This window comes from Acanthaster planci, linkage group LG01 (genome assembly GCF_054643075.1).
Source record: "Acanthaster planci isolate LZ-2023a linkage group LG01, COTS_SCS, whole genome shotgun sequence".
NCBI classification, from domain to species: domain Eukaryota; kingdom Metazoa; phylum Echinodermata; class Asteroidea; order Valvatida; family Acanthasteridae; genus Acanthaster; species Acanthaster planci.
The window spans coordinates 31,543,869-31,557,555 of NC_141777.1; the positions used below are offsets into that span (position 1 = coordinate 31,543,869).

A 13,687-nucleotide genomic window follows, 5' to 3' on the forward strand; every position below is an offset into this window, starting at 1 on the left:
CTGAGTTGAATGTCAGACTTAATTCATCCGATTGATTTTCTCTTTTCTTCATTGAGATTTCCCAAATAGTTTTCATTGTTTAATTTAAACATCCACTGGCAAAATTCAACTTCAATGGATAATAATCTTCGCAAATTTCAGAAGCTGCTGAATAACTATTGGTCTTGGCAACACTTGATGTTTCCCTTTCCCGTTCTACCGTTCTTTGGTCGCCCTGTACCTTAATAAATGGTATTGTTTTCCCCTTTTCCGATTCTTCGTTGTTTGATCCCCCCCATGCCTTAATGGAAATTTCTGTTGGATGTCGGTGACAGTTAATTCAAATTATCTTGACAGTTTCTCAAACAAAATGCATTTCGTTTGACAGAAGGACCTAAAACAACCAGAAAAACGTATCTGTGCCCCCATTAAGGACACTTGCTGATAGGAAACATATTCAACGAATGGAAAAATAGAAATCACATCGCGGATCGCTCTCATGTTGCATTGACCACTGATGTAAATTCGTGTGAAGTTTGCTTCAAGAGAATTCACTCCGTTATTTGGATGCTTTGCATTCAGTGAGATCTATCAGGAGTATTGACGGTTTTGTTTAAACTTTCTAGAAGATGAACTTGATACAAGCAGGCTTTGTTTTCACTTTATTGCTTCCAAGCTGCCATGGCTTGGCCAGAAGATGTGTATCTTACTCTAAACCTGGAGATGTCATCATAGGAGGGTTGTTTCCCATCCATTATGTTGCGGGGCCCGGACTGTGTACGGACCGCCAATCGCGATGGGGGACTATGCTATCAGAGGCTATGATCTATGCTGTGGAGTGCATCAATGAAAGGGACGACGTCCTCCCGAATGTCACGCTAGGCTATGACATCCGCGACGACTGTCGCTCTGACGACGTGGCCCTGTGGCACGCCCTGGCACTGGTGAACGCCTTAAATCCCAACGAGTCGTCGGGGCTGTGTCCACTGGAGGAGCACGCTGTCAAAGTGCTGGGTATTGTGGGCACGTCAGAGGCTGCGACCAGCATCGTGGCAACCAAGGCGGCCGCCATGTACAAGGTGCCCATGGTCTCCTTCAGCGCTGCCGGTGGCGAGTTAGGAGACAAATTTCGATTTCCATATTTTTTTCGCACTGCGCCTGAAAACACCTTAGAGGTAGGTTCATACTCAGTTTTTGCTGATCTTACAGCTGCTTTCATATGGTCGGTGAATTAGCATATTAAACATGCTGTTTCAATGTTCTAAGATTCAATGTCCTAACCAAATCGTGGAGAAGATCTCAGCCTGCCATAACAGCGATACAAAACCGTAACATCTGGTTGAAAGCCCTAACGACGAAAGGAATAAAGGTGCACTTCTCCAGATAGTATCAACACAATTAACCCAAGCTCGTTGGGGGAAAACAAACACTAAAAATTATGCAACTGTCTGGCTTTGCCTGATGGGTTCTGTCCTTTTTGTTATGTGTTGGTTTATTTTATTACGGTATTCCATTTTGTACACTTTATAAAATGCTACCACTTTTTTATGCATTTATGTACTCATTTATGGGAGAGCTCTTTTTCAGTTAAATAAATTTGCAGTTCGACAAAATCTATATTGGCAAGAAGTCTAACATAGGCCTATATTGTCTTAGAATGATAAATTAATAAACTGACAGAAATCCTTAATTTTACAAACAAATTTCCTGTTCTGGCAGGTTCGGGCAATAGCGGATATCATTCACACCTTTGGCTGGGTGTACGTGTCGCTGCTACACTCAACCGATTCAGATTACCTCCACAGTGCGCTTCGATTCCAAGAGATAGTGACCGATTATGGAATTTGCGTGGCCTACTCTGCAGCTATCAGGACAACGGCGGATGACGAGGAGGTGGCCCAGGTGGTGGGAGAGTTGGACCGGTACCCTAAGGCCAAGGTGGTGGTCGTCATTGGTGACAAATTCACAGGCCAGAAGGTCATGCGAGCTGGTCAGGCGGCTGGGATGGTGGGCCGCTACCAGTGGATCGGAGGGCCCCGATGGGGATACTTGATGAAGGAGGAAGGCTTAGCTGACATCTCAGACGGAACCATTTTTGTGAGAAGCTACTCGGTGCCCGTAGAAGGCTTTGTGGAATTCGCCCAAGCAAAAGCACCAACGGAGCCCCACGTCTCTCCCTGGTACAAAGACCTGGCCCTGAGTTGGATGCAGGGTGAGAATTGTGCAAATATATCAGACTGTCCCCTGCAGGTTGGTGATTCAGGAGGAGCAGTGGTTGATAGCGTCCACGCCATTGCATTTGCCTTCAATGACTTCATGAGAGAAAAGTGCGCCAATGTCAGTGATTGCCCGATCGGCGAGATTGCAAAGGAGGGTGAACTTTTTCGACAGAAGCTCTCAGCTGTCTCTTTCACGGGCGTGGACGGAGAGGCGATTCGCTTTGATAGCTCAGGAAACTCCGGCGGCAAGTTCACCATCACGAACCTGAGGGAAGACACTGGGGAGCATGAAGTGGGGCTGTGGGTGTCGGCCTACGATACGGTCGATCAGCGGCTCAGGATCAGGCCGGAAGAGATTCGGTACGTCGACAAGAGCTGGATTCAGCCTACGTCGATCTGCACAGAGGAGTGTGAGGCAGGATTCATTGTTGTGCCGCTGGAAGAGAAATGCTGCTGGGGATGTAAGAAGTGTTCGTCAAACGAAATTGTGGTAAGTTTCAACAAAATTTTTGATTACCACAACATGGCGCGAAGTTGTAGGCAACGAAAAAGATCCGTAGAGATTATGCAGCAATCTCGGTTTCATAGATTTGATGGAAACAACGTCAACATATTTTAATATTTTCTGCGAGAGGATCTATTTGTACTGATAAACTGGTGATCGCTTTGCCTATGTGTCTTACTGTAGTGTTGTAAAATTCGCCTTTTGCATTATATGGCTGGGTGGTTGGCCAGATTTACATAAGGAATCAACATACTGGAAAACCGAGCTGCATTTGTAAAACAACGACTCGTTTACCTTAATACTGCGACATTATACTATTCAGGTCGTTGTAAGCTTTCACACAAGAATCAGTTTGAGTGGTTCATAACTGCAATAATCTTGGTGCAAGATGTTTTTAGCGCTGTTGTCACACTGCACGACCAACCGGTACACCTGCAACTGTCACATCACTCACCGCACGTTAAATGCACCACCGCGCTAAGGATGTCTTGCACCGAGACTATACGCTCGCGAGGAGCACTTCTTTCAACCTGAAGATTCCATGGGCCCCTGTAACTAACCGCCTGGCCCATGAAAACTCATTTTTATTTATTCTCTGTCAAACAGATAAATAAGACGTTGTGTTACCAATGCCCCCGTAAAGAATGGCCGGACAAAAGCAGGACCAATTGCCTTCTCATCATCCCGTCCACATTTGGCTGGACCGAGACGCCAGTCGTGGTCATCCTGGTCTTGTCGAGCCTGGGTATTATGCTCTGTGCACTGACCATCACCGGCTTATTCGTGTACGGCAAGCACCCTCTGATAAAAGCCAGCAGCAAAGAACTGTCCAGCTTCAACGTGGTGGGGTTGACGTTGACTTTCGTGACGTGTGTTGTGTTGCTCATGAAGCCTACCTATGCCTCCTGCATCACCGCTGAACTTGGACTTGCCTTGAACAGCACACTGATCTATGCTCCCACGTTGTTGAAGGTGGGTCTCTGGTGTTTTGGAGTTGCAAAATTGAAAACAAACGTGTGGGTATCCCCCTCCCCCCAATTTACCTCAGGCACGCCATGCATTCTTCCTTTGCGCAGGATGCAAAGGGTTTGAGACGCAGGCATTTTTAGGAGAAAAATCATGACATTGGGAATAAGATTTGAATAAGCTTGTAGGAAGCATAGTCAAAACCTGCCAAAGCAGCAAAGTTTCCCTGTCCTACGATTAGTTCACCCTTTTGGTGTCCAATGTACACGACGTCTGCGTCTACACAGCGGGAACATGTCAATGCTTTCTGCGTGATTGTACGGTGAGGAAATTAGGAAAAGGCGGTAAAAGTGAGAAAGGTGCTTCACTGTGTTTTACTGTTATTGTTTTTGCCATAACTGCAGGTGAATCGCATCTTCCGTATCTTTCGAAAAGCCCGGAAGTCGACCCAGAGACCAAAGTTCATCAGCCCAAAGCATCAGGTCGTTGCCTGTCTGATTTTCCTTACCATTCAGGTAGGCTCCGTTTCCTTTTCATCTGTCTGAAGGAAAAGTAATTTGATACCAAGTAGTTTATGGATATGTGAAGGATGCATTTGGTTTCAAATTAAATGTATTCAAGGGGAATAAAGAGTTTCTTGTTACGTGTTTATTCAGTGTATAATGTGATTACTTTTTATGTAGTACACCAATAATCCTATGTGACTGCCTGAACAGCATTATTTCAGTCGGTTGCATCCCTTCTTTGATTCTAAATTATAATTTAACATTTTGGTGTGGTGTGTGCATGATCTTTGCGTGCTCCAATAGGTGAATTTGGATCAAATGAGACACCACTTTCAGTTTTATGTGAATGCTGGTAAAGCGTGTGAAATTGTCCTCACACAAAGAAATACACTCCAACATTCTGTTTACAATTATACGACGTTAGGGATTCGGTTTAAAAAATAAAATTCTCTCCTCCTTGAGCTAACTCGTACATACGATCATATCTTATCTCGTACATACGAGGTGTATCTCGTACGTGCAACTTACTAATCACAACTTGTACGCATAAGTCGTACAAGATATCGTACGACTTATCGTCACTATGAATTACCTCAAGAAGAAGAGGAGTTTTCTCACCATGTCCTTTATACAGCTTCGTACAATTACACCACTAATTATCCACTCTGTAAATATTCCAAGTCCATGAGACAAAGCCGAAGTTACCGGATATGGCACTACATCAATGTAGGACTTGATGCCGCCTTATGTCATATTTGCACATTACTGGGCGTTTGTTTGCCACTATGCCTGTTATAATTATAGGTCAACAGTCACATCCACACACAGCACACTGAGCAAATAAAGGGGGCTTTCACTTCAGTCTAGCTATAGACGACGTGTGCAGAGTGGAACAAACTGCAGAACCATGGTTGTCTAAATAATGTTGTGAAGTGCAACTTGTGCAGACGTTTTTCCAGGGAAGGTTGAAGGGTTTTACATGTAGCTGTCATCGTGAAAAGATGCATCACCTGGCTGGTCTTAAGAGCCACGATTCGCCATGCCTGATACGGAAACCATTTGGAGTATTACATACATTTCCGCTGACGTACAGCACGCGTTGTATTGAGCAGATGACATTTTGACAGCAACTGTCTAATCTCTGTCATAAAGACATTTTAAACACTTTTCAACGAGGCCTTTACATGAAACATATTTCAAAAAGGGATCTAAATTAAATTATGTCACAACATTTTGCAACTGCCAAAAGCTTTAAATACTACTTACTCTTAAAGGGGATCAAACAGTTACGAATGCAGTCTTATGGATGTTTATGAATGATCATTTAAATTAACAAATGTAGCGAGTGAAAAGCCGTTGTGCAAACCTACATAACGAGCCTCAGTTGATGTGACTTCTAACAACTTTTCAGTCATCAGTATATACGCAGGACACAATGTATCCCTTTCACAGACCTTGGGAGGAGAAATATAACGATGTATAGTAGCGTTGGTTACCTTGTCTTCACTGGCACCGTCAGAGATCCGTTGACTATACCATGTCCCAAGTCATCCATGTGCATATCCGCATCTCTAATATTTTTTTCCGGACGTTTGACGTGGGCTCCTGCCAGTGAAATCTATGAACAGCTGCTCAAGAAGTCGCCTCGAGGTATGAGAAAAGTACATAAAATCAAATTAGTCCCGGTAGTTCATTTTAGTTAGTTTGTTTCTTGGCAAAACATCGCCTAATGTGCATTAGCGATCCCGTCAGCCAGCCCGTGGCTGAAGACAGTTTGTGAAAAATACATATAGAAAAACGTGCGGATGACAAACATTTAGATAAATTAAAAAAGAAAAAACTATATTGGATCGTTTCCCCTCAATCTTATTGTTAGGATAAGAATGATTGTCGCCCTGCATGATGTGAACAGAATGAGTGTTTGTCACGGGAAGAGCGAATACAAGTGATAGGCCTCTATTATTAAAGACAAGACAAAAGAAAAAAGAACAGGCTGTAATCAAAACAAATCAATCTTCAACATGTAATAGTTTAGATGTTCAGAGATTATAGTGACAAGTGAACAAGTGAAAATAAGCATAGATTATGGCCAGAGATAGGCTGGTCTCGTAAGAGGATGTTGTAAGAGGATTTTAAAATAATCATTCAAATATGGTAAGGAGAAACCAAAAGTGAAGGTTCTTTTTATATCAAAGAATCTCCACCTTTTGAGTAGTTTCTCCGACCTAAACCACGTCCCTCCCTCTATGATATCCATATTGTTCAAGAGAACAAAAAGTCTGTGCTATGCTTAGAGCCATGAGATGAATTCCATCATTGTCCAGCGTTGGCCAGCTATCTGCATGCACATAAAAGTTTTACTCCTGGCCAGAGCCGTTAATTGGGTAACTTTTTGGCTGGGAGCCCAACTACTTTTCATCACAGGCACGATGCATGCTCATGAAGACGCACGAAAAGACATGCAGTCGGCAGCAACAGTAGGGCGCACACTCTCTCTTCGTTTCCTAACAAGTCCAAATGGATTTATATGTACAAGTAAGCTGCGGAAATGTGCTAAATTCACATGCTATCGATATGACTTGTTACAAACAAGTCCAAATGGATTTATATGTACAAGTTAGCTGCGGAAATGTGCTAAATTCACATGCTGTCGATATGACTATTCGGAGTTTGGGACTTTTCACTACCAACAAGCAAGTTTGACGAGTGGCTAATTTGGAAACCACAGTTCACTGTCTCTTCAGATGACGACCTCTTTTACAGCTTTGAAATTACATGCTTGCTCATCAAACTCCCTCGGTCACTGTGGGAGGCTTTCCCGTTTGGAAAATATATGTATTTAGAATATCATCTGGGAAGTATCATACGTAAGTTTCTACAAGACTAATCTGTTCTGTAAAATTATACAATAACTATCTTCAAAGTTCTTTCAAAAAAATTTTAATAACAGAGGAAGAGTTAAAATTGCGGTTTAACCGAAAGTAAATGCGAATTTAAAAGGAAAAACAACAGCACCAATAACAAATACTATATGTGGCAATTAACATGTAAATATAAATAAGTAACATGATGGAAAATTATACGTTACAAATAACACAAACATTCACATCAGTAAAATAATGAAAAAGGATGAATTAAAATTAAAATGGGAGTATTTAAAAAAAAAATGACCGAGATACAGTAAACATATAAGTGCAATGAAAAGAGTGCTTCAAATGAAATGAAAATCTGTTGACACAACAGAAAATCCAAAAAAATCAAAGAGACCATCATTCTTTAGAGCGTAACTATTACGAGCGTTTCTCGATGTGTTGGACGTTGTAATAATTCAATGTCACAACTGCTTTTTCTGCGTCTTTCAAGTCAAGTTTAATCTGTCAGTTTTTTAAAGAATATGTGGTTAACTGTGCATTATTTAAAGAATGTACAGTTAACTTTACAATCTAAAGAATAGCAGATACTTTTCCGAATAAGCCGACGTCACAAGAATTGTTTAGTTTAAATGTAACTAGAGGTGAAATAACAGATCTCTAAAAGATTTGTGTGAAAGATAAATTTCAAGGTTTTCTCAGCCCTCGTTGAGTTCAAGTCTTCAGACTTTTCTTTCGATGCATCAAGCATACACCCAAATGCCCAAACCGATTTTTTATGTGTACCACCACAACGGAAATTGCAAAGAAAAAAGTGATTGATGGGTTTGGCGGAAAAAAGTTACATAATAAAGAACAGTCATGATTAAGCGACCATATGGAAAAATGTATTACACCAATTGCCCATGAATGCAAGTCATACATACAAATTCGGCTGAATACTCTAAATTGCAAACCCAAAGCATGTATTAGTGTAAGTGGAGAGTTTGAATACAAAATAGATGTCGAGGATGGGTAGAACAAACATTGTAAGTCACTCGGCGCCAAACAGCTATTATCTTGCAAACCTGCTTGAAACAATCTGCTAGAAAGGGAAGACGGTTGAAAAAAAATGCCGAGCACAGTAGGCCGGGGGGGGGTTAGCGTGCGTTTACGGGATAAAAAGAGGTAATGTACCTTGCCTTCAGAAGGTCAAATAATCACAGAATCCCTGCCCTCCGAATACTGTGGCTGAATGGTAAATGAGTCTAGGAAGACGATCAATTTTGACGCAAGGGGGAGTGGAAGTCTCTCATTAATTTTCAGAGGAGATCTTCAGACCGATCTAGGAGGGTGTGGCTAAATGGAACAATCATTGGGAAGAATTTTATTTAGATTAATTAAGTTGGTCTCATTAGCTTAGGGGTAATGTTTTAAAAATGCAACGTGTACTCTGAAGGATTTTAGTTTGCGATTTGTTAATGAGTAACATCGAGTATCGCATTTTCATTACATCTTACAGCTAATCAAAATTTCGGGTGCAGGGCATCACTTGCGAAGGTAGTACTGGCAACATCGGGCGACTGTACTATCGACGTATTTATATACACATAGATACGATCCAAAAGATAAAAAGTACAAGCGAGCAAAGTGGTAGTTGCTGGAAAAGGAATCGCATCAATCTATGATGTATGAAAAGGGGTTTCAAGGAAAATCGGGAAGGGCATCCCACCTATAGCAAACATAAGGGACAGACTGCTTCATGCCTTATTGAGGACATCAGTAGTCTTGGGGTATTGGTAAGTTTAAAGATCAAGCTCTTTTTGAGTGTAAGCCGGATTATACCAGGCAAGATGTGGGACGGAGGGGTACCCCCTTACTTGTCCAATCTCTAAACACACTCTAGACTATTGTTACCTAACACCCCCCCTAGAAGTCTGTAAAGAATTCGTGAGATTTCGATCAAACAGTGACCAACACAAAGGCGCGGGGGGAGGTTCTCTCCATCCCATATCTTGCTTCAAATGAGCTGGATCTTGACCACCATTCTGTAGGGGAAGCGGGTTAGCAAAGTGGTTCTTTCCTCGCTTTGCACCAATGAGGCCCAGGTTCGAATCCCGGCTGGTCCATACTCGCTCTCGCAGGTTTTCTCCGGGTATTCTGGTTTCCTCCTGCCTCTAAAACTGGACCTTCTTCCTAACTCCGTAATGTGATGCTGATTAATAAATGTTATGAATAAACGTACAGTTATTGGCGCAAATAGCCTGAGATGCTGAAAGCGCCATTGAAACAAAACAACAACACCATTCTGTAGTTCTGATGGGGGGGGGGTCTTTTGAACTTTGAATAGATGCCTTTTCTACGTGGATAGTGAGCGACAGAGACGTCACCTGCGGCAAGGGATCGGGCTTTGATTCAGACCCAAACACTTTTGGGTTCCACTTCTATTTTGTCGACGTATTTGGACTTATTGGCACATTGCACAACTAGTGCCAATCGATGTGGGGGGATGCAACAGTATTTCGGTCAGATTATCCCATGGTCCACCCGAGATACTATATCAATATAATATAGCACATGGAGACGCTCTACCTAGCTTGCATTATTTTTACAGTGATGCAAAGCTGCATGTACCAAGCTGAATTTAATATTAGCTAATTTAAAGCTTTTCCAAAATCTAATATTCAGATAGAGATATCAAAACTGTGAAAGCGTTGGCGTGTTACACAGTAATTTGATAGTTTATCTCAAGGTTAGTCTAATAATGCGCTGGTAGAAACAGGTCCACATCACAGCACTGATAGTGATCTCGTGGGTATGTTATATTTCTTGAGTAAATGAGATAAGATGGTTGGTTCGAGCCCCCTTTAGAGAAGGTTATTTTGATTGCCTCGTCCGTGGATGAATAGGGAATCACCTTATTTTTTTACTGAATAAATTCTCGTAACAGCAAACTGAGGATGAGATCAAACGGCCGTCGTGATAAGGAAATTCACCGTGCTTCACAATGCATGATAGGAAAAGTAGATCCTGCAGCTTGACAATGAAGGCTGTTGACAACAATAGCGGACATCACGGGATTTCTTCAACTGTTGAGTTTTTATTGTAAATTGGACAGCTGCTTCATTTGACCATCGTTGAATATTATCATTGCCGGCCTCTTGACGTGGTTAATCCCAGAGGATCCTTTTGCTCTCTCTCACCTGATCGTTATTTTTTGGGTTCTTGTCAAACGTAGGGAGAGCGTAGGCGTTATACGTATTTTTGCCGAACCACGAAAAACAGTTCTGACAAAATTTCTTTATGAACACCCAAATAAGATCACTGTGTCTTTCGCCTTCTGAAAATTGAAAGCCTTGGCCCGAAATCGTAAAAATTGAAGGGCAAAGCAATTACCATTCCTCTCAAAAGATGCTCTTTTAAACGTTTAAGAAAAATAAATCCCGAATGAAATTCCTTATTAAATCACTTGTAAAAGGTTTGCTGTAAAAACTGTTCCAGAAAGGTTATTTTTCTGTGATCATAGGCCTATGCGGGTACAGTTCCTTTCACAAAGTTCGATTTAAGTGGAGCCCTCAAACCCTGTCAAAACACACAATGACATTTGGCTGGGGCTCTACAATTAAATCAAATGAAAGACAAATTTCCCCCACGGAAGGAGCTGTTTCCTCATCACTGCCATGGTAACCACTGAACAAATCAAGGTTTACGTCAACCTGGCACTAAAGCGTAATGCAAATTACTGATGTAATTTTGATGAAACATCCGATGAGCTGACGTAGAATTCATCCCGAGGCAGAGCAACTACTTCACGATCATTTGACGTTGAAAACGCCAAACTGCTATCCTGTCACTCAACATAGTGTTTTGAAGATCCAAAAAATATCAAGTTACTGATTTATTTCAAATCAAATACCATACACAATACAAAATATTGATGTCATTTCGTTGAGGATGGTGCATATTAATAGAATAGTTTGTTACCTAAGTCTCTGAAATGACTATCATGACGAACTTTTGATATTTAACCAAAGAGAAAATTTTTGATCTGAAATTCTATCACTTTTAAATGCACGCAGGTGACGTTGTCCATTCTGTCGGCTATTTTGGCGCCCTCTGCACCAGCCGAGTTGATCAGCCACGTTGGGGAGCCGTATATCGAGCTCTTCTGCTCCTTCGGCCCCGGTTTTCTCGTCTCGTGTGCCTACAACCTCCTACTGATCCTCGCCTGTTGCTTTTACGCCTTCAAGGCCCGCAAAGTGCCCAGCAACTATAACGAGTCCAAGTTCATCGCGGTCAGTGTCTACTCCACTCTGGTCTTGTGCTTGGCCGTGGTTCCGGTCTATATTACGGCTGTGAAGGCGCTACAGAAGGTGGCTACTGTCTGCTACGCAGTAATCTTGAATGCCTACCTGACAATCGTCTGTCTGTATCTGCCCAAGTTCTACGCCTTGAAGTTCGTTGGTGGCGACGACATGAGTACCAGCGACTGCAAGGGAATAGGCACTTCGGCAAGGTCGGCCATGTCAACGAATAAGGTTGCGCCGTCCACATCGGGAACCATCGAATCAAAGGCATAATGAGAAAAAAAATGAGAAGATCAGGTGCAGGCTGTGAAAGAAAGCACTGATGAATTATTTTAATTGAAATCACGACATAAGTGCTTTCAACGTCCCCTGCCATATGGTGCACCCATAGATACTTATTTTTTACGTAACTTTTTGACTTTCAGTGGTTGTACGTGTTCGTCCACATCGTTTGCTCTGTTCCCATGTGATTGCAAATTTTATTTCCATCGCATACAAAATATTGTAGAACTGTTTTGTGATATTTGTCTATTTCAAAGCATTTACAAGCTACAGCCGCTTCCCTAATTTAAGACATGCATTTTTCTCAATGTAGGCCTATCTACTCCTCATGCTCCTGTTCTGGTAGGTGAAACAGCTCCCTTTATACAGAACCACCACACAGTCTTGGGTACAACTAAAAGCCCGTTTTCAAATCTAGATAACTCGACGTTTTGTGTTTAAAAATCTATCATCCTGAAGGGTTTTGAATCCGTGTCTCAGTACTTGTACTCCCGTTGTTGTTTACATTAGGAAACTTTACACAACCCTCTGTCTCAGTGAAACTTTGTGCGTTACGTTAATTTAAAATGACCTTTCCGTTGGCCCAATGTGCGGGACCAGAAACATAATAGAGATATCTCTGTTAAAGTAGGATGTAGGATAAAGATATCTCTAGGCCCTATTATTAGTAGAGATATCTCTATAAGGAATAGAGATATCTATATTAGGAATATAGAATATATTACGCGGATTAAATACGCGGATTAAATGTTAACTTTGCACGCCATATTGAACCGTATATATACACGGATATTCTTATTGCATTGGTACCGGTAGCTTTTCGATGCACAACAGCTTAACTTGGCATTATATTAAAGCGCTCTTTTTTCATTTCTTTTGGTAGTATGAAGAAAGTATTTAGTTTTAATTGTGCTCTGCTTTGAAAGCATTAGGAGTACATGTAATGGCAGAAGATTGTATTTTTGAGATGGGTCTAATCAATCAACGAATTTGGAGAAAAATAAACATTGAGTTCTTTTCGAGCTGCTTGAACTTTTCTCGGGATTTGCCGTCTGAGAATTGCGCGGAAAGAGTAAAGCGAATGAAAGAGTGGTCTGTAAATTCTGTTTGTATAATTCCACAGTAGTCTAGTAGGTCCTATAATCTTAGTCTAAAGTTACAGTATCATGCATGATAACAGAAATATTTGTATTATCTGTACTTTCTGTAATGTAATGAAAAGCACTGAAAGATGAAAAATGTGACAATTTTACACGAGCAAATAGAGAAATGCAAGATCGGAGAGCTATTTTTCTTCCCATGTCATGTCAAAATCGAGCACCAACATGCTTTTAATAAGATACTGCTTGCATGGATACATAAAAAATGGTTCAGTATTTGTACATCAAAGGATAAATGCTTGTGTACGACCTTTTTAAAACTTTATTCTATCGTGTGCGTGAACGTTTAGTCGGCATTGCTTTTGTCCACGTACACCGTAGTTGGGATGTTGCTGTCGTATACCTAGACGCCTTTTGCTTTGATGTAGGTAAATACCTTTTGAGGATTCTACTTTCGTTTAAGTACACGCCTTATCGACATTGTAAAAACACACCGCAGCTTTGATTTATGTACCAAAGGCGTGAATGCATCTTTAGAGGGGAAAAAAGACGTTTTCTGGTGGACGTCGGGTAATACGATCCTCTGCTCAGTTTATTCAGTGACAAAGTTCAAAGATATCGTCTACTAATACTATCCTGGACAAGATTGTTAAATAATATCAAGGAACTAAAGTCTTTGTAAAGTTTGCGTTTATCACAGATCATGCGGACATCGAAAGCCAACACTGCGGCAAAAACCCGTCATCTCCGATTCGTCTGCACGCGCCAAGTTTACGGTGCACTAGATCTAGTGACAGATAAAACCACAAGAGTTGTGTACTCAGTTGGAGTGAACAAGCTGTGATGTGACATACACGTGAAGCTAAAGCAGCGTTCTTAATGTGTAACGTATACTTTTCATAAATGATCCGAATAAAGCTGGAAATCGAAGATTTTGCACGTAGTCAATAAATGGACAAGTGTTTGTGACGTGA

General features: G+C 41.4%; 1 protein-coding gene across 1 annotated transcript; it reads left to right on the forward strand.

The window, feature by feature from the left end:
* Positions 1 to 372: 372 nt before the first annotated feature.
* LOC110976785 (metabotropic glutamate receptor-like) lies at positions 373 to 13,685 on the forward strand. The gene is made up of 5 exons (XM_022230356.2): positions 373 to 1,154; positions 1,699 to 2,688; positions 3,310 to 3,675; positions 4,074 to 4,184; positions 11,104 to 13,685. The coding sequence occupies exons 1-5, from the start codon at positions 609 to 611 to the stop codon at positions 11,602 to 11,604; spliced, it is 2,514 nt and encodes an 837-aa protein (XP_022086048.2). The 5' UTR covers positions 373 to 608; the 3' UTR covers positions 11,605 to 13,685.
* Positions 13,686 to 13,687: the final 2 nt, after the last annotated feature.

Bases quoted from the DNA above. Each gene is read 5' to 3' on its own strand.
- LOC110976785 (XM_022230356.2), top strand. From the start codon at position 609: ATGAACTTGATACAAGCAGGCTTTGTTTTCACTTTATTGCTTCCAAGC. The intron at 1,155-1,698 runs GTAGGTTCATAC...CTGTTCTGGCAG, and splicing joins CGCCTGAAAACACCTTAGAG to GTTCGGGCAATAGCGGATAT. The intron at 3,676-4,073 runs GTGGGTCTCTGG...CCATAACTGCAG, and splicing joins ATGCTCCCACGTTGTTGAAG to GTGAATCGCATCTTCCGTAT.